Source organism: Papilio polytes, unplaced genomic scaffold, assembly GCF_000836215.1.
Source record: "Papilio polytes unplaced genomic scaffold, Ppol_1.0 DF823835.1, whole genome shotgun sequence".
NCBI classification, from domain to species: domain Eukaryota; kingdom Metazoa; phylum Arthropoda; class Insecta; order Lepidoptera; family Papilionidae; genus Papilio; species Papilio polytes.
Window position 1 is genome coordinate 1,406,199 of NW_013525369.1, and position 21,579 is coordinate 1,427,777.

Consider the following 21,579-nt stretch of genomic DNA (forward strand, 5'->3'; position numbering starts at 1 on the left):
AATGCATAATATATAACCACCGCCTTGCGGTTACAAGGGAAATTGGAAAGCGGATAAAAGTTATACTGGAAATATTTTCTACTGTTCCGTTTAAAGCATTATTTTCATAGAAACGGAAAACAAAATATTTAATACCTCCAGGTTACCTAAATACATAGATTTTTTTAAGTAAATAACAGTTTTGTCATTAGATAAGTGTGGTGCCGGAGGCATAATTATAGTCCCTTTCCCTTTCCACCCTTTTCTTAAGAGGAAATGACGGGAAAGAAAAGTGGATTCGACATTGGAGGAGACGCATAGGAAGGGAAAATGTCCTCTTTATGTGCGTCTCCTACTCCGTCAATTAAGGGTAGGCAACGCATCTGCAATTGCAGATGTTTATGGGCAGCGGTCGCTTTCCTTTTCGGTGGATTTAGGTGGTCGGCTCGTTTGCCATCTTTTATTATAATAAAAAACCATATTTAATTGCACTGTCTTTGGTGTTTTATAGATATGGTATTTGCAATTACGTGTTAACGTTTCATGAATATGTTACAAGTTGGCGGCTGGACCGTTGAATAAATTTCACTTATTACTTTTATAACAGCCGTAATTCATGAAACTACAATGACCTGGCATATTAATGTACGATCCAATTTATAACTTACATTGGTGGACAAAAACTGAACTGTTCCCGTGTAAAAAGTAGTTAACTTCACTTTAATAGGTTTTCGTCGGTTATAAATTTTAATCTGTGGTATTCGAATACTGATATATGAGCGATTATTTTAAAATTTGACAGCGTGAGATTTTAAATGTAAAAGCATACTGTGAACATTTTAGTACGATGGTTACTTTGTACATTATTTCTTGTTATTTACTTTTTTCTTCACTTTTTAATCCCTCTTTGAGATTAATTTGTTTGTATGTGGGTTTTATGTCAATTTCTTTGTATTTTTTATTTTTCTTCTAATCATTTCCTTTCTCTATGTTTCGTAAACTATTTAACATAACTATATAAATCATAATTGTTCATCTTGTGCGGCGGGCCAAAATGTGCCACCAATGATATGTGCGCCAGTGCGTAACAGGTCTTTTTAGACCCACCAGCACTAGGATAGATTAAATTTCTTTAATAATTGTGAAAACATATTGTCTACATGTATACACATGAGATAATACAAACAGTAGCGAGAGGTACATAGTTGTCTTCGTCCGCACCAGCTTAAGTACCACGTCGGACCGATATCGGCCTGATACGCAGTGAACGTGTTAAGGTTGCTTAACTTAAGTAGATTCACATTCTTTATTTACAAATGTTGTTTTTTTAATGTTTTTGTTAGTGTATAAATTAATTGGAATAGTTTGAGAACCTCTGGTAAATAACTTCATCGACGTAGTCATAACAAGACGTTACAAAGCGGTCATATTGCAGTGTTCGATGGCAGATTGACTAAATAAGAACGAATAAATTTCGCGCGCCAAATAATATGGCGATATATTTGTGGACAATATTATTATGTGTGATTTGTGCACAGGCTTTGCATAGTTTTAAAGGTATGGATAATATTAATTACATTTATAGATAACTAGCTTTCGCCCGCGACTCCGTCCGCGCGGAATTAAAAAAAAAATGCAATTAGTCTATGTGTTCTTCCAGACTATCCCCAACATCTTTGCCATATTTCATCAAAATCCGTTCAGCTGTTTAGGCTCAAACTCTAACATGCATCCATCTATCCATTCATCTAAACTTTCGCCTTTATAATATTAGTATGCTAAGAATAAACAAGATAGTGTTAAGATTGAATGTTGGATACAATGGTAGAGGAAGATCTTAAGTATGGATTGTATGAAAGTAGAGATGTATGGAAGGACACATACTGTGTCGACCCTCTGTAAGAACAAGGGTAGTTTGACGATGAATTGTTTTTATAGATTTAACCTAGAAATACTAACGTATATTTGCTTCTTCAGAACTTTATATTTGATTATAATAACCAAGCGTGGTTAGAATTGCTTTATTTATTTATTTATTGGAAAGGTACACCAATTTCATGTTCAAAGTTCACAACCAAATTAATATACCGTATACAATGAAAAACAAAGAAGCAGAAGAACATACAGATGACAGGCGTACACAGCGCTCACAAAAAAAAAATTATGTTTTATTGTTTGTTTTATTTATGTTTTGCTTTGATTTGATTCAGAGTTATTAAACCTTATTTGAGTAACCTATTTCATTAGTTGCTATCCTTGTAGAAGACTTTATTACCCTAAGTAATTCTTATGCTAATTTTCCAATGATTGTATTGGAATGTAATTGTATCTAAAATAGTTAAACAATACAGTGGTGTCAGCTGTTACTCGAATAAACTAGTTTAATAGACTATATAGACAATTGTTGAGTAAAATAATTTGTCATTCTTGATGTTATTTGAAGGATGTCAGAGAGATTATCTATACTTTTCGAAACATCTTTATTTAGAGATTCTGTCTGGTTGTTTACTAAATTTTAGTTATTGCCTAGTGTGTTATAGAGCATTTTTATGTCTTTATTTTTGTACAATCCAAACATTAACGGACTCTCCAACCAAATTGTAAATTGTCTGGTAATTCAACGTGTAAAATGTGTGATGGAAATATTGGATTTTGTTCCCTTATCTGACAGTGACGTTATTTTGAAGCTATCTGAGCCTCTATCAGCCAGTGATGGGACAGGTCCTAATGTAATGTGTAATACAAATTGTTAAAATGTTAAAATCCATACTATGGTTGTTGTAATAAGGAAATGCACGCGTGTGGTTGGTAGGAATGGACATTAGAAAAATAGAAAGAAGTGATAACTCATATGACGGATAATAATGGAATGGGAATTCGACAGTACGATAAGAGTTAAGAAATTATTATTTCATGTACTGAATACATATTTAAGAATGCAATTCAAAGAAATGTGTAGTTGTATATTCACACTGTAAGCAGTTTATTCAATTTTTATATCGAGTATCAAATTACAAGAAATAACAATTGAAGCACGAATATTTCTGTTTTCGTTAAAATGTGATTCATTTGTTTATTTTCTTAAAAACTAACCTCACTGATTCATGATGGTACTGTAATGTATTCTCCTATATATATCGGTTTATATAAAACTAGCTGTTGCTCGCGATTTCGCCCACCTGAAATTATAAAATAATAAAACTATGGCCTATGTTACTCAATGATGAAGTAGCTTTTTAACTGTGTAAGAATTTTTTAAAACCACCTAGTAGTTTTTGAGTTATTTCAATACATACAAATACCATTAGTTCCGGTATGCTTTGAACTCTATTTCTTAGCTTTTACCCGCGACTCCGTCCACGTGGAATTAAGAAAAATCAAAAGCGAGTAGCCTATGTATTCTTCCAGCCTATGTTCTACATCTGTGCCAAATTTCATCCATATCCGTTCAGCAGTTAAGTCTACATACTTAAACGTCCATCCATCTAGTATCCATGTAGTTCCTCTGGTATTTCGGATGTCCATGGGCCTCGTTGACAACTTTTGTGTTCCCGCCGCTTTTGTGTTGCCCCCTTCTCATATATAAAAATCTAAACTTTATATTAGTATAGTGTATTTAGTTTTATCAGTGTTGTGACGTGTGTTAGCCCAAGATACATAGTAACATCATTGTATATAGTTAGGAGCGAGTTGCGCCCGCGCAGGTGTCAGTATTTACAAACACGATGCCTTCGTTTGATGAAACTAAACCGTCCTTTATAAACACAAACACAGATAATATTGTTTATTAATCTATTTAATTGTGTGCGTGATCACGTAATACATTGTTTGGGATATCACAATACAAAATGTACGTTAAAAAAGCAAACTTATCTAATGTTAATGAAACAAGTTAGTTCATCAACCACCAAAAAGCGTTTTCAAATCTGTCATCTTCCTTCTTATTCCACTCCCGTAGATCGCAACAGTTTTTTGTCCTCCACTTATCCATCATCTCAGTCATCATTCCCTTCTTGATCATATCACCTTTCACGCAATTCATTCCCTTTAACTAACGTTCCCCTTGTTACATGCGATTCATCTCTCGTTCAAATCTCTCTAGTTGGCAAACGAACAAACCATGTTCCAATATACGGAATACATCAAACTTCCTTCGAAAACGTCGTTATACAACCTGCATATATCTGTGTGTATGACTATGGCCTAGTCACCTTTAACTTAGAGTAGACTCCAAACCCCTCAGTGGGGATTTATAGTGAGCGGGTGATGGTCTATCTTCCCTCCTTTCAGTCTTCATTTTTAAGTAATCCATCTCTACCGGAACCTCTATCGATGTACCTCTCCAAATACTTAAAGTTCTTATCATTGACAAAATTCTGTTCAATGAAGCATGCGGTTAAAAGTAACAATAACAACTCCACGTTCCATTCGCTGTCGGATATCGTCGCATCCGATGGATGTCTCCTGTTTACGCAAACGTAAACGTGTTTCGAATCAAATTTTACGGCATTCAATTAGCGAAATAATAATAGCTGTTCAGAAATAGACCGAAATGTTTTTTTTACCATTTGAGTTACATTTGTTTATTGCCATCTTTATTCTTGTACTAATAAGTGTTCTTTTGTTTTATTTCAGTATTTATTCTTCAAGATTGTCGCCAAATTCTTTTATAATCCAATAAATACTGTCCTTTATTCGCTTTATGTATGCAATTTTTGGCAAGAAATTCCGTGAACTACATCAGTGAAGTAATTTATCTCTATGGTTCTTAGCTTTGGCAGAGTACCAAAATTAAAAAAGTTTAAAAAGACATAGACTATAATAGTGTTACAATTCATGTGACAAGATATAAAGGAAATTTCTTTATTAAGTAATGAAGAAGAACATTGTTTAACTTTAGAATATAAATATCTAAGCTAGTTTTTTTTTTAAATAGACTAAAAAGATGATGCAATTGTACGTTGTATAATTATTTTTCTTAATTCATAGACTAGTATTGAATAATACTAGTATGTATGGATTGTGTAAAAGAGGACATGCTTAAGAGAGTGAATTCAGATATGACGGCAGATAGAGATGTATGGAAGCCGTACATACTGTGCCAACCCTCCATAGAGATAAGGGAAAGTTGATGATGGATTGGTACTAAATCGTTAATTTTATAATACATATCAAAATCTTTACTTTGCAGAACTCTATTGTCAAGATCCCGACACAAAAATGTTACACGCAGTAAATACTACATGGGCAGCGAAATCATTTTGTGGAAATTATACGTGCAAATTGAGAAAGAAAAATAGAACAAGTACAGAATTAATAACACCGCTAACGAAAATAAACATCACCAATATAAACATTAATTTTGTTAAAGAAGATGATTTGTCACCTAGTGCGAGTGACAAAGTAAAGACGACTGTAGAACCATTAAAACCCAGTTTAACACATTTATTGAGTAGAGAAAGGGTAATACCCAAAAACAAAGGTGACGATGAAAAACGTAGTGACGATTCTTCAAAAGAAAACGATGGTGACCGTTATTTAACTGAAAGTGAAATAAAAACTATCACAGATATGTTACATACAGTTAAAAAGAGTGATCTAGAAGCAATTGTTGATATTTATAATTTAGCACAAGATATTTACAAGGACATAGAAAAGAATCAAGAAGAAACACTGTTACAAGATACTATGACTCCTGTCCACGCACAAGGTTTCAATGATAACCAACAAGGGATAACAAGTGACAAGCAAAGAGTTTCATATTGGTATGAACCTTTAAATTTTCATAACAGTAAAGTGAAACCTGAAGTCAGTGTAAACGAACCAACAACAACAATAACAACAGTGCCAACGACAACAACACAACCAACTAAAATTAAAGTCATCGAAAATAAGATAGCTGATAATACATACTTTAAAGGGTCATTAACAGATAAGGATTTTAGAAAACTGCCTTATTATTATCCAATGTCGACCTTCCAGAGAGTTTCATCGTATACACACACGATGAAACCGAAAAATGGAATAGATCCGGTAGCCAATGATGTCAAAGCTTGCAAGAAACTCCCATTATTACAGCCTCCTTCGACCACCAATAACTATGTCCTCCCATCATGGATAAATAAATCCTTAAAGAAATCCTATTTCGCTGTAACACCTCAAAATGTATTCGAGCCATCACTTTTGCTTCCATTTCCCTTCGCATATGTGAATAATAATAATCTAACAGCATACCCTCCTAGTTATTACTACGATAATTATAACGGATATCCATGGGCACAATTAAATATTTATAACAGAAATAGGAACTTCCATCAATCGTACTTAGGTACTGCTTACATAGCTAGGGTTCCTGGTGAATCTATGTATATCAAACCTAATGTAAATAGTGAATATGAAGCACAACGGGGAACAATTACTAGAGATGACATAATAGATATAATATCCAGTTTAAAAGATAAGGAAATGAAGAAATTACCTGATTGGCAGACTAATCCATTGCCGGAGAAAGTGATCGAAGAAGTCAAAGGGAATGCTGAAAAATCGAAGATCTTGAAACCTTTAAGAAAGAAAGTGAGGATAGAAAGGATAGGAAAACTAATAAAACTAGATGAAGGATCAAGATCTAAGAGAAGTATTGACAACGAAGATCCATTCGATAGTATTGAAGATTATGAAACTTATATTACTACAACAACGTGAGTATTAAATATTTTATTGTTTACTAACGACTTGCCCCGGATACGCACAGGTCCGTTGCTCATATGAAAATGTCATTAGACACCTCTAAAATTATCAGTATTTCTCTACTATGATGTATTATACATATAAACCTCTTGAAACACTCTATCTCTATCTATACTGCATCCAAATCAATTGCGTAGTTTTAAAGACCTAAGGGTACACAGGAACAGACAGAAGCGAATTTTTTCTATACTATATAGTGACTAGAAACCAATGCTTGGGGTTAACTGTTTCTACAATCCACGATTATGTTCCTTTACTTTTAAACATGGTTTCTTTTAAAACTTTAAAAATAATGTAACTAACAGTAATTTTTACTCTGTTTAATTACCCATTCTTATGATTAGAGAATTTGAATATTTATTTAAAACTAGCTTTCGCTCGCGATTCTGACCGCGTGGAAATAAAAAAAACAAAGGCGAGTAGCCTATGTGCTCTTCCAGGCTATGCTGTAAACCTGTGCCAAATTTCATGGAGATCCGTTCATCCGTTTAGGCTACAAACGCTAACAAACATTTATCAATCCATCGTAACTTTCGCATTTATAATATTTATATGATGATTATATGATTATTTTTTACTATATATCGTCACATACCAATGTGTTGGATCAGGCGAAGGCGTTTTTATAAGCTGACAAACTGCGCCCTGCTTGTAACACCTTTGATATAAAAAGTTGACAAATTAGTTAAAAAGAAACCAGTGTTGGAATGCATCCCTTTGTACCCGACAGATGTCGCTTCGTATCTTTAATCACTGTTTTTTGTAATCAGTTTTTGTAATTCGGAATGTATTAATCTTTTATTTTCTTCAAAAAAAAAAACCAAGACAATGTTTTTACACAACTTCATATTTATGTTAGTAATGTTATTAATCACTCAAAGTAATCTTACTAATATTATAACCTTGATTTCGTTTTCGACTCCGTCCGCGTTTATTTAAAAAAATAGTTTATAGGTTATGTGTTCTTCATGACTATCGTCTATTTCTTTTTCCAAAATTTCATCAAGATCCGTTAAGCAGTTTAGGCAGCAAAGTCTAACAAACATCCATCCATCTAAACTTTGTCATTTATATTAGTCAGATAAGATGTGAAATCTTAGATGTTTGTTAGAGTTTGTAGCCTAAACTGTTGAACGGATCTCGATGAAGGCATAGATGTAGAGAATAATCTGGAAGAAGACTACTTACTTTTTTAATTTCACACAGACTGAGTCAAAAGCGGGTCTAAGATAATTTATTATTATCTATTCTTTTACAATTGTTTTCAATATTACTAGAAGGTTATATTAAAATCTAAGTTTCAAACAAAACAGCCACAGAGTAACTTGTAACAAAACATTTTGCTCTCTGAATTTTAGTTTTCGAGTCCTCGTTGCTTCGGTAAAAAAGTTTTTAATTAGTGTTATTTTGGATACTTTTTTTACTGAGTCTCGTGATCTTTTTTCTCTAGTTAACGAATTCATCTTTATGTTTAATTTTTTTGTATAGTTTCATCTATTGAATGATTATTTTTTTTAAAGAAATAAGTTTCTTAGTCTTTGGACAACCCGAATCAGAGATTCAAAGAGTAAAAATTTATAAATACATAAATTAAATCGTAATACTATCGTGCCTACATCATGAGATATTTCCCTTTGGACCGATCTATGAACAATCAACCCAAAGGTAAAAAAGATTATTGGGTCAATAAGTTGGTGGGCCGATCGGCTCAATAGGAAACACCCAATCCCACATTAAAACGTCTTTCATTACAAAATTGGACCACAAGCCCCCCTTTAATTACGCCCTCCTCATCCATGCTCTACGCGTAGTCGAGCTTGTTATGTGTTTTTACTAACTAATTTTTTATTTCTCAGGTGTGAGCCGAGCACAGAAATAGGATTCTTCCGTAGAGGGAACATGAGTAGAATGTTCCCAGAATGTTGCCCAGAGAGAATACAAAGCTGACCACAAACATAAACGACACGGAACGCTTATTGGATATTTTGAAATTCGAATTAATGTTTTAAATTCAAATTTGGAATTGCAGAAAAAAATTGTAAAAATAATATTTAATACAATTTTCAAATTTCGAATACAGATGTAGTCAATTTAATTTGTATTTTGAATTCGAAGTAAAACGGAAATGAACATTACGGAGTTCAAATTAGTCGTAGTTTAGTCATATAGCTGTATTACGTGTACTAATAGTCGATAGAAATATAAACGATAAATTCTATTGGGTATGCCATTACGTAAGCAGGGTTGAATTTTAGTTGTACTTGATAGTGACTTGCTCATTTTGGTTTATGCTTACTTAAGTGTCGCTTAGCGTAGATTTATCTCGCTAAATCTAAATTAAGGGACCTTAAATGACTGATGAAACCATTATGTATTTAAAAAATTAAATGAGACAGAATCCTTACTTTAAACCAATCCATTTCAAAATTAAAATAAATGTTTTTCTGATGAATTTCAATCTAAAGGATTTATAATATTGTTGAATGTAAGAATTTGTAAATAATTTTATATTAAAAATTTTATAATCTTGTATTTTATTTAATTCATGTGGAATTATACACATTTAGAGAGCGTCGGTGGCTCTGTGGTTTATGCACTTGACTTGTAATCTTCAGATCTTAGGTTCGAATCCCGCTGTACCAATGTCATTTTCAATTTTTCTAATTTCCATATGTACATAACTTATCCGACGTTCTTACGGTGAAGGAAAACGTGATGCAACCTACACATCGGAGAAGAAATTCAAAGATATGTGTGAAGTCAACTCGCAGTACAGCGTGGTTGACTATGGCCTAGTCACCCTAATTTAGGTTAGGATCCGAGGGGCAGTGGGGACGTATAGTGAGCTGATGATGATGATACACATTTACTAAACTTAATTGACACTTAAGATTTATATCTGTGACAATAATACAGTTGTAAGTAAATCATTCAATATTGAACTGAAAAATTTATTATACAATATCAGTTTGTTAAAAATACATTAGTCTTGTCTACGAGATCCCAATTAAGTAAAGGACGAAGCGAGATAATGCCTAATTTAAAATTAATCACCAAAAAACTGTCTCTATAAATCAGACAGAATACGCCCCCGCGTTCAGATCGCATTGTTACCTTCAACTGTCGACCATCTCTTTCTTTTTCGAGCAGAATAAGAGGGACAGCGATACTGTAATGACGATAATGGAGTCTCACTAATCCGGTTAAAACTAGTTTGCATTCATGTTTTGTTATGGATTACGTTTAATTTATTGCTTCAAATCTTTTGAACAGCTTTTTATAGAATGAACGTATGAAAAAGTCGATAGAAATTGCTTTTATCTTACTATATTATAAAGAGCAAAGATTTGTGAATAACTCAATAACTATTTCACCATTAAAAAGCTACATTATCAGTAACAGTAACTAACATACGCTACGTTTTTTATATTTTTTTTAAATTTCACGCGGACGAAATCGCGAGCAACAGCCAGTATTCATATAAATATATATTCATAGAAATACATTGTACTGTAAATACATATAAAAAGTAATATATAATTATAAATTAATTAAAGACAGCAAAACAGTAAGTATATTAAATTTCAAAAGCAGTTTAACCTCTAACCATCTAAATAAAGACTATAAAATACTGGCTGTCATGGGGTATTGCATAAAAATAAAAAAACCTCTAACCGTTCTCACAATAAAACAATTGACTATTTTATTATTTTGTAACTTTATTAAACTACGAGCTGTTGCTCGCGACTTCGTCCGCGTGGTATTAGAAAACATACGAACTATATAAATTACAAAAAGCTACGTATCCTTCGGGAACCGGACATTTCTCGGGGATGAAGCTTATCCAATGTGTACTGCAGACTTTGTTTTATATCTGTGCCAAATTTCAATAAGATATGTTGGACCGTTGCAGAATGATCCAGTAAACATTAAAAACTAAATTAATGAATCCCACAGGAACCGTAGGTATTCCCGGGATAAAAAGTAGCCTATGTGTTCTTCCAGACTATGCTCTAAACCTGTGCCAAATTTCATGGGGATCCGTTTAGCCGTTTAGGCTACAAACGCTAACAAACATCCATTTATCCATCCATCTATCCATCAATCCATCTAAACTTTCGCATTTATAATATTAGTAAGATTAGTAAGATTATACTTTCTAAGTAAATCGTTAAAATTCTTTATTATTCTCAACAAAAGGGTTAACCCTTTCCGAATAACAACAGTCTATAAGCACCGTATAAACCTTACTTTAATGTTGCCATAACATCATCAAACTAATGTACCAATAACAATTCCCTACAAAAAATGGTTTGAAACCCTTCTAGTTAACATAAAAAAGCATCCTGTTACGAAAAGGATGGCGTTATAATAAACGACTAAAGAGTGAAAGAGACAATAATATTTAAATTAAGTGCTTATGGATGTTAGTTTTTCGGTACTTTTAAATAAAGATGCATGTGATGTTCTGAGTCCATTCGTTATTAAAGACATATTTAAAAGGGTTTTAACTGACAATATTTGTTATATTACACAGCTTCAAGCTAACTTTAACCCGCGACTTTATCTGAATTTTATGAGTAGGCCTAACTTTAGTTCCTTTTTTTTCCCACCCTCTACTAAAAGGAAGGGAAGCGAACGTGGATTTGACGGTACAGGAGGGAGAGGAGGAAATATCCTCTTTATGCGTCTCCTCTGTCGATCAAGGGTAGGCAATGCATCCGCTATTGCGAATGTCTACGGGCAGCGGTCGCTTCGCCATTTTCGGGGATTCAGGATTCACCTTATGATATAAAAAAGACTATGTATTCTTCCAGATTTTGTTCTACATCTCTGTCAAAATTTCCTCCAGATACGTTAAGCCGTTTTGTAAATATGTAGTAACAGACATCCATTAAAAAAACTAGACAAAAACTAGTGTACAAATACTATGAAAGCATTTTCCCCTTTATATTATTCCCGTTTAGTTTTGGTTTACAAAAAAAAAACACACAACTGGATAAAATTAAAAATCATAGAATAATGTTCTGTCTGCTATCCAATGGGATACGTTATTCCAGTTGTAAACCAGCGCTGGCTTCACTAGACTGGATAAATGTAAACCGGGTTTAAGGACATAATGAGACAGAACGTTAAAAATTCTCTTTATCATTTGTTTTAATTCTTTGTTTATAAAGTAAATCTCCTAATAACGTGAATTCCTAAAACGGAATAGTAAATAAAGTAGGATTAGGCGTTATGTTAGTAAAATATTTATTTTGTCCCACGATAACGCATACTTGGTAAAATGTATTAGGGTTGATGCTTTGTTACTAGGGTTGGTAATTTATTTCCCTGAACATAAAAATGGATCTTTTAAAAAATTATATCGATGGTGTTTGTATAATAATTAAGGTAATCAAAAGATATGATAGTTTTTTTCTGATTTAACTTAAAAATGTTTGTAATAATATACCATATCTATACCCAATGCTGTTATCTAAGGGAACATGGACTCGACTACATCGCGTGTATTGTATAGACAGAACTGTTAAATAAAATTATTACCTAACATAAAAAAAATATATTTCCCTTAAACAACAATAAAGTTAGCATGAAATTATTTAATTAAATTCTCATAAAAAAGAATGATTTCAATGAGTAATGTAAGCCGTTTATTCGCGGCCATTTGTCATAAAATCATAACCAAAATCCGCCATTTCAATAAACCCTAAACAACAACAAAGGGTCGATTTTTACCTGTGTACAAATACAAAAGGAAGAGAACAAAATGTTCCAAACATATTTCATTGTTTGGACTCACAATAGATTAACAAGACATAATAGCACCAATTACTGCTCCTACGGAATTTCATTAAGTCCCTATTCCTGTAATATTTTAAGAGCGGGCATCTTTGACTAAACTATCGCACTGCTGCGATTGTAGATTGTTTCGCAGCTCAACTGTTTAGTTGCACAACTAAAAATCGAGTAGTGTGCGAACCTAAGCTCACAGGAATCAACGCGACTAAACGGTTGTGCGATATTTTAGTCAACCTGTACACGGTCTAAGAAATCTGACCGTTGTAATCTTACTAATATTATAAATGCGATGTATTATAGATGGATTGTTAGAGTTTGTAGCCTAAACTGCTGAACGGATCTCGATGAAATTTGACATGTAGATAGTCTGGAAGAACACGTAGGCTACTCACTTTTGTTATTTTAAATTACATGCGAACGAAGTCGCAGACGAAAGCTAGTAATGTTATAAATGCGAATGGTTGGATGGTTAATGATTCTTAGAGTTTGAAGCCTAAACGGCTGAACGGATCTCGATAAAATTTGGCACAGATGTATATAGTTTGGAAGAACACATAGGCTACTTACTTTTTTTTAATTCGCATGCGAAAGCATTACAAACATATGTACCATCGGAGTAGTGGAGATTAAGAGGATATGCTGAAGAAGAGAGATGTAGAGGATATTTTGAAACAACATTTAGGCTACTTACTTTTGTTATTTTAAATTACATGCGAACGAAGTCGCGGGGCGAAGCTATTTTTTACTATAAAAGCAATTTACTTATCAGTAAACCAATCGTATAGGAAACCGTGTGAACAGCATGTTTGTCTATTGACAAAAAACACCATAGAAAGAAACTATTGTAACAATCCTTTATATTTTAAATATTCTAACATCGTTTACTTTGACGTCTCAAGAAGGAAATCCCCATCAGAATTCCTAAAACAAACATGACGTAGAAAAATCCTTTCGTTAAAAGTTTATGTTCACCGGAAATCGTTCTAAATGTCATACAAACAATACGATAGCTTGTATGGAAAGAGACTATTTTTAAAACAAAAACAAGAATCTTTTGCTTATTTTTTGACCGATTTCCCAAAAGAAGGAGGTATTCAATTCGTCGATATGTTTTTTTTTTATGTGTGTTACGGCATAACTCCGCCGCTAGTGAACCGATTTGGATAATTCTTTTCAATCAATCTGTTGCTTAAATTTTAAAAGTAAAAATATTTCTTAACAGAATTAAAATAAATCTATTCTACAGTAACAGAACATGTAGAGCCCGCACAACTGTTGTCCGATTGTCGATTGTTTCGCAGCTCAACTGTTTAGTTGCATAACTAAAAATCGAGTAGTGTGCTACATATAGGTTCCTAGAAATCAAACCGCGATTTAACAGTTATGCGATAGTTTTGTCAAAGGTGTGCACACTCTTATTTACTACTAGCTGTTCCCATGCGACTTCATCCACATAAAATTATAAAAATGTAAGTTTATTGTTCACAAATTGCAAACGTCAAAATGACATGACATGACAAACCTTGGCAATCTTGCTTCCTTGGTGTTGGCAGCAACTTATGGTCTCTTTCCCACGTTAGGATTTATATCCAAAATATTTACCCCTTAGTTTAATGGCGTGAAAATATATAACCTAAAGCGTGACGTATGTGTAGGGTTTTTTTTATTAAAAAAAAGAGTTATTCAAAAATATGCTGTAACTGCTGACATCTTAGGCAACAAAGAAGTGTGTGTTTACGCTTTATTATAATAGTATAGACATAGAAAAATATAGATAACAACATCGGATACTTAACAAAACCTTATGGTCTTAACAAAAAACTATGATTCATCATATATTTCGTAATTCCAGAATGTTAAGTGAAATTGTTCAAGAACAAAATCCATATAAAAACACTTAACACAAAATTTAATCCACATTTAAAATGTGCTTTATCGCTCAGTAGATGTCATATGCATCCTTTTTGATGACACATTCCAATAACTAAAGCGTTCTGTTCTACTTTGAATACATTTTAAGCTTTTAAAATCATTTTTTTAAACTTAAAAGGCCTTTGACAAGAAGACCACACAGAATATGTCTTAAATGCGAAATTAACCCGCGAACAATCTAATGAGTGTGGTGTAAGAGAGTAAATTCATGTCTCCTTTTTTAATAACATAAGGTTGGCAAACGAGCAAACTGCCACCTGAATCCATCAATATGGAAAGCGACAGCTGCCCATAAACATCCGCAATTGCAGATGCGTTGCCTACCCTTAATTGACGGAGAAGGAGACGCAGTCAATTTAGATTCATTACTTAAACGTTACTATACTTACAATTGTTAATTGTTATGGCAAAGATGTGGAAACCCTTACGTAGAAATATCACTGCATACCTCGGCTGACACCGACATCAAAGTAATAATAATTGTACAATATAGACATAACAGCTACAATAAGGGAGGTTTACTATTTTCCAGGGATTATTTCGTTACTTTTTAGTGTACTGTTTTTTTTTTGAGAATATATTGTTTTTAGTGTATTTTGTTTGGACGTCGGTTTTCTTTAATATACAAATGAGTGTAATTCGAAATCGAGTTAAAGTATATCAATAAAGCTAACATCAATAAATGCAAATAACAATATTTGAAGTTAAACTTAATTCGATTGTGTTAATTTCGTTAAGCTTATAACCGCAATTTGCTTTTAAATTCAATTGTACGGAACACTGGTTTGAACCGGTAACCAGGGCTGATCGTAAATAGCTAGCTTTAGCAGATTATGTGCTTGTAGCACACTGTGTGGAATGGAAGCACAATGTAACAACGAGACTATAAAATTGAATGCATATTGTACTTAATATTATTGTTAGATTCGACTGACGAAATTGATACGATTAAAATAAAAAAAAAATGTAAAAACAAATAAGGTCAAGAAACGAGCCTACAATTTCATCTAAGGCCGGCAACGCATCTGTAATTCCTCTGGTGTTACGGATGTCCATAGGCGTCGTTGACCATCTCTGTGTTCCCGCCGCACGTTTGCCCCCTTCTCTTGTTAAAAAAAAACATATACATTGTTATCTCTCTTTCTTTCGCAAAGAGAATGAGAAGGGTAAACGTTTGATCAGTTTGTGTATATCGTTTGGCAGTGAAATGTCTTCGTTAGATATGGTTTTCAGTAAACCCGTCTACTAAATATTCATATCAATTTTATAGTCTTATTTGTTATTTTGTAAATTAACATGTAACTTGATATAGCTAAGCTTACGCTTTGCTCTCGCTTCGCCTCGGCTGTGTACTACAGGTATTACATAAGACGCAGCGACATCTCGTGGTAGTCATTAAAAATTCAGCAGTCGTCTAATGAAGTCTGAGACTTGATGAAAAATTAATTAGCACCCGGAATCCCGGACATACCGTTATATTCAAACTTGGTTCTATTTTGTATCTAATTGCTGTCATTTAAGGTGTTTAAATTTAGAACGACAGATGTCGCTGTTACATTTTTAAAACCCTAATTGCGAAACATCTGGCTGTTTTAACCCTTTTGAAAAAAAGTTTTTAAGTAATTATGTAAAAGCTAGGTTTAAAAGTCGTTTCGTATTCCGTTAAGTTCGTAGTGACATTTAAATAAAACGTTTCGGTTCAAGTTATTGTTCTGCAGCATAAAGTTATTTCTTTATTCGTAAATAATGAAAAACTTGTTCCGGTAAGTGGAACAAGAAACGCTCTTGTTCCGTGAAGAATACTTAAGTTAAATTCCTTTCATTGCAATTAAGTAAGATTTGTGTTTTAACACTCTAACTGCCGAGGATTGATATTGGACGTCAACGTGTTTATTTTTCACCTTCCATATAATTATAATTTATTTTTTATTGGTCAATATTGCATTTCACAAGCCCATCTTACTAATGTTATAAATGCGAAAGTTTAGATTGATTGTTTGTGATTTGTAGCCTAAATTGCTGTACGGATCTCGATGAAATTTGTCATAGATGTAGAGGATAGTCTGGAAGAACACATTAGCTACTTACTTTTATTAATTCAACTTGATTCAAACATTAGTTATTATTTTAAGTGAACCACTATCAGGTAGTTAGCTGTTGTGTGTGTGTTTTATAGCTCGGAGATTTTAATTACGTAATTTCATGCATTGTTTCAACTAAAATTTAAAACACTGTATATTTTATGTTAAGGCTGTAAGGTTCGTAATCGTAGTACAAGTACAAAATTTTACATTGAAACTGGCAACTTGGCAACATCTTAGAGTATTGTTGGTTTTGCATTTATAATGGCAACACTCGACTTGACTACGCAACGCTACTGAATTGTTTATGACAACGGTAAGATCTAACAACTAGAGAAATAGTAAAATTCTTTCTAAGAAAGTTATACTAATATTCAAATTACACAAAATTCAATCATACTATCATACTAATATTATAAATGCGAAAGTTTAGATGGATGGATGTTTGTTAGAGTTTGTAGCCTAAACTGCTGAACGGATTTCGATGAAATTTGGTATAGATGTAGAGGACAGTCTGGAAGAACAAATAGGCTACCCACTTTTGTTTTTTTTTTAATTCCACGCGGACGGAGTCGCGGGCGAAAGCTAGTTAGTACATAAATTAATATGTTTTTCGATTACTTATTATTAAAAAGAACATCATAGTTTATTAAAACATTTCTCATTTAATAATATTATAGTTAAATAAATATTTCGCGCACTCGTAGGCCTTCGCAATTCCGAATGAATCTGCGTTAATTGAAGCCTTACTTAATTTATTTCGTTCGATATTAAACTACAAGAGAGAATAATATTAATAATAAAACTCTCCTTTATAATTATCAAATGAACAAAGATATTTATTAATAAACCAAAATATATTACGGCGATATCGCTGGACACAAAAAAATGGCGTAGCCTTTATTTGCCACTCTTAAAAAACTAGCCATTTGCATAATATAAGGTTTGTTCTATGTGATTCAGAACCACGGAGCGCCAAGTACCAATATAACGAAACGAAATTATCGACTAAGGGTTAGAGCTGCCAACCTAGAACTCAAATAGTAGCTGAAGATAAGTGGCGTAAAATAGAAATATCTTCCATTACAGCGGGTGCACACCTTTGACTAAACTATACAACAACTGTGGTGCGATTGTCGATTGTTTAGCCAATTTAACTGTTTAGTTGCACAACTAAAAATCGAGTGTGCGCACCTCTATATAAGCTTATAGGAATCAAAGCGAAACTAAACAATTGTGCGATAGTTTAGTTTCAAGTGTGCGTACACCCTTATACCGTGACTTGGATAAATATTCATTGAAACATTACTTCCATAGGCTTACAAAATGTAATTTAAACCAATAAATAATATCTACAGTTAAATATGTAACATAACCACTTTGACGTCTGTAATCAACGGCTGTCAAAGTGTTAAAACACGTGTTTAACTAGTGTCTATTTTTTGGGGTAATGAATCTATTTAGCGTTAAAGTTAGTTTTTAAATTAAAAATAGTGATCGTTTTCAAAAGAAAATAATAACCTCGATACATACATTTTTAGGTTAAAATTGAATTTTGCGGGATACAAAAAGTCTAAAGCAGTAAGTACTTAAAACTGCAAAGCTGTAGTTAAAAACTGAAACGTGTGATTAACTCACGTCTACACCTCACATCAAAGGCCTAGGTGTTACTAAGTGTGTGTTCTTGTAGATGCATTAACACCAAGCGCGTCTAGACGAGAACGTCAGTGCAGTTAAGCGCCCGAACCCAATCATAATCTATACATTCCACACAGAAAACAGGCGTGAAGTGGAAGCAATTCCGCGTTTCGTCTGTTGAGTGTGGTGCCGGAGGCCTAATTTTAGTCCCTTTCCCTTTCCACCCTTTTTTTAGAAGGAAAGGATGGGAAGGAAAAGTGGATTTGACGGTAAAGGAGACGCATAGGTTGGGGAAATGTCCCCTTTTATGTGCGTCTCCTCCTCCGTCAATTAAGGTTAGGCAACGCATCTACAATTGCGGAAGTTTATGGGCAGCGGTCGCTTTCCATTTCGGTGGATTCAGGCCGCTTGCTCGTTTGCCTCCTAATATTATAAAAAAAAACATCCAGGTTCGATCCTCGCCATGTACCAATATTATTCGGTTTTCAAATAACATATGAATACGATACAATCGAGAATCGCACAACTGTTGTACGATTGTGTAGTCAAAGGTGCTCGCTCTAAATGCATTTGAAATACGATTTAATTTTTATGGTAAAGTTTATTTCCTTGAATGTTACATGCATTATTTTATACCTTTTATAATTTCTCTGTTTCACATAAAGTATGTATGAAGTCATATCCGTCCAAAAACTTGATGTAAAAGTCACTGAAGTGAAATGTACTTTATGTCCTTGGATATATAGTTTAAAATAGCTTGCAGTAGTTCACGTATGGTCGATAAAGTGCAATCAGATAAAACCTTTATCTCTGAATGATTTATCTGCTTGAATTGTGAATTTGTAGACTTTTTGATGGAAATTTTTTAGTTATCGTACGTTGATTTATTTTTAAAATATCTTTTTTTTTTAATACAATAACTGCCAGTGTTAATATTACGTCTATTTTCTTATTAATAATGTTTTAAAATATCATTAAAAATAAATTACATCGAATTCTTTTTATTTCTTTAAATATTTAATCCCTGAATAATATAATTTTAAGAAAAATAAAAAATACTATTTAAAAGTGTTGGAGTTTTTATATGTTTGTATACTGGCAGGCAACACTTTACACACAGAGGATGGTTTTTAATTTTAGAATAATGTATTTCAAATTATAAAGAATTGTACATTTGATGAAATATAGATAGACTTCACATCTCGACACGGAACAAGTAACATTGTAGAACTAATGGACTTTGTATAAAATATGGTTCAGATATTTTAAATATAATGATGATTAACTAGAAGAAAGTGTTTCAATAGCCCCACACCTCCAGAGCCCTGGACGGGGGAAAGTAACCGTCCAACAAAAAGTCCTTTAATACTTACTCATTCCACGTTGACTGGATCTGTAAAGAAAAAAAAAACAATATTAACATAATAATATTTAATTGCATCTCAGATTAACACGATTATTAATAGCTGTTGCTGTTAAATTACAACTCAGTGATAATGTAGCTATTTATTGGTGAAAGAATTTTTAAATTCGGTCCAGTAATTTTTGAGTTTCAATAAGATTAACTATTATTAAATCATAGCTGTTCCCGTGCAACTTCATCAGCATAAACTACGAAAATTTTATTTTATTGTTTACATTTCTCAAATTATCAATTGCAAATGTCAAAATGACATGACATGACAAACTATGGCAACCTTGCTTCCTTGATGTTGGCAGCAACTTATGGTCTCTTTCCCACATTAGGGTTGTTATCCAAAATATTTGCCCCCTAAGTTTAATGGCGTGAAATATATAGCTTAAAGCGTGACGTAAGTGTAGGGCTTTTCATTAAAGAATGAATTATTCAAAAATATGCTGTTATTGCTGACATCTTAGGCAGCAAAGAAGTGTGTTTACGCTTTATTATAATAGGATAGATAGATGGAAACTTCAGCAACCCAGCATTAAATGAAACTCAACAAGTAAAATATTTAATTATTTTTATAATTAACCGCGTAGATAATTAATCGATACAAAAGTTCTCCGTCAAGTTGGCAGCATAACTTTGTACTTCTTTAACCTTTAACCTACTTCTCGTGGTTTTCTCGACGCCAATTAACGCTTTAGTTTATTTAACAAAATGGTTTCGTTTACTGTAGAAAATTAATTTACAGCAGTCTTTTTTGAATACTCATTTTCAAAATAAACAAAGAGTATTCAAACTTAAAGAGTTACTTAGGGTCATTTAAGCGATCTTTTAGTAAATGATTTCGTCTACTAATCATCAACAACTTGCCCTTATCCCTTATAGAGGGTCGGCACAGTATGTGCTGCTCTTCCATACATCTCTATCAGCCGTCATATCTGAAACCACTCCTTTCTCAAGCATATCCTCTTTCACACAATCCATCGATACTCTCTTCGGTCTTCCTCTTCCTTTGTAGCCGTCTACTTTAGTTCTAACACTTTCTGGTTTATGTCCCCATCGTCTACTATTATTTCGTCTACTAAATGCGTACTAAAAGTCTCTTAGTACGTAATTAGCTTCCCTGACTGCGGCTGTCAGGATAAAATAGGAAAAGTGGATTTAACAGTGGAGGAGACACATAGAAAAGGGAAATATCCTTTTTATGTTCTTCGTTTATCCATTAAGGGTTGGCAACGCATCCTCAGTTGGGGATGACTATGGGTAGCGGTCGCTTCGCCATGTTGATGGATTCAAGTGGCCGCTTGCTCGTTTGTTACCTTATTTTATCTATAAAAAAAGAATTTAGTATGATTTTCTATTGAGAAATTATAACTAAAACTATTTTTACTAAAAAGAAAATGGATAATAATGTAATTTTAGTGGTTTTACTATAGCAGAAACTTACTCGTAAATCAAGAGATTATTTCAATAAATTTGGTTTGTGAAATCTTGTCAAATGTTTACAATGCAAAGTGTTTGTCCAAACAAGGGTCAATAATTTGCCGTCACAAGTGTCGACCGGTCTGCCATCAAAAGGACATCTGAGGGGACCACTTAACGTGGGTCCCTGCCCCAATAAAGATCTCTTCAACCTCAAACGAACTCCGAATTAGAAATTAAAGAGGCCTCCTATCACACCGAATTGAATGTTTAACACTTGAATTGTATTCTAATTGTAGAATTTGTACTGCCAATACGAAACATAGAGGTTACAGATGAATAAATATAAAAAATTAAACATATTTGATTTTAATGAAATAAACAAAATGGAAGTGTCTTTGTAATTTCGAGAAAAAAACATATTAAATTTTTTGTCTATCTGTCTGCAAGTCGGCGTTTGTTCTTCAAATTCCCCGAAACGGCTGAACCGACAGGAACTTACTAGTTGTAATATTTATCTCTTTTTAAAATGAATTTTAACAGTGGTAGTGCCCGCTTTAACATCTTAGC

General features: G+C 33.1%; 1 protein-coding gene and 1 long non-coding RNA gene across 2 annotated transcripts in view; one reads left to right on the plus strand and one right to left on the minus strand.

The window, feature by feature from the left end:
• The window catches only part of LOC106103265, a 195,421-nt gene that overhangs the window by 60,759 nt on the left and 113,083 nt on the right, over positions 1 to 21,579 (minus strand). The window contains exon 3 of the long non-coding RNA XR_001225615.1: positions 19,553 to 19,572. This is a non-coding gene — a long non-coding RNA (uncharacterized LOC106103265). The remainder of the gene's footprint in view (positions 1 to 19,552; positions 19,573 to 21,579) is intronic.
• LOC106103262 lies at positions 1,436 to 8,749 on the plus strand. The gene is made up of 3 exons (XM_013282973.1): positions 1,436 to 1,536; positions 5,171 to 6,677; positions 8,583 to 8,749. Exons 1-3 carry the CDS (start codon positions 1,470 to 1,472, stop codon positions 8,671 to 8,673), a joined length of 1,665 nt encoding a protein of 554 aa, XP_013138427.1. The 5' UTR covers positions 1,436 to 1,469; the 3' UTR covers positions 8,674 to 8,749.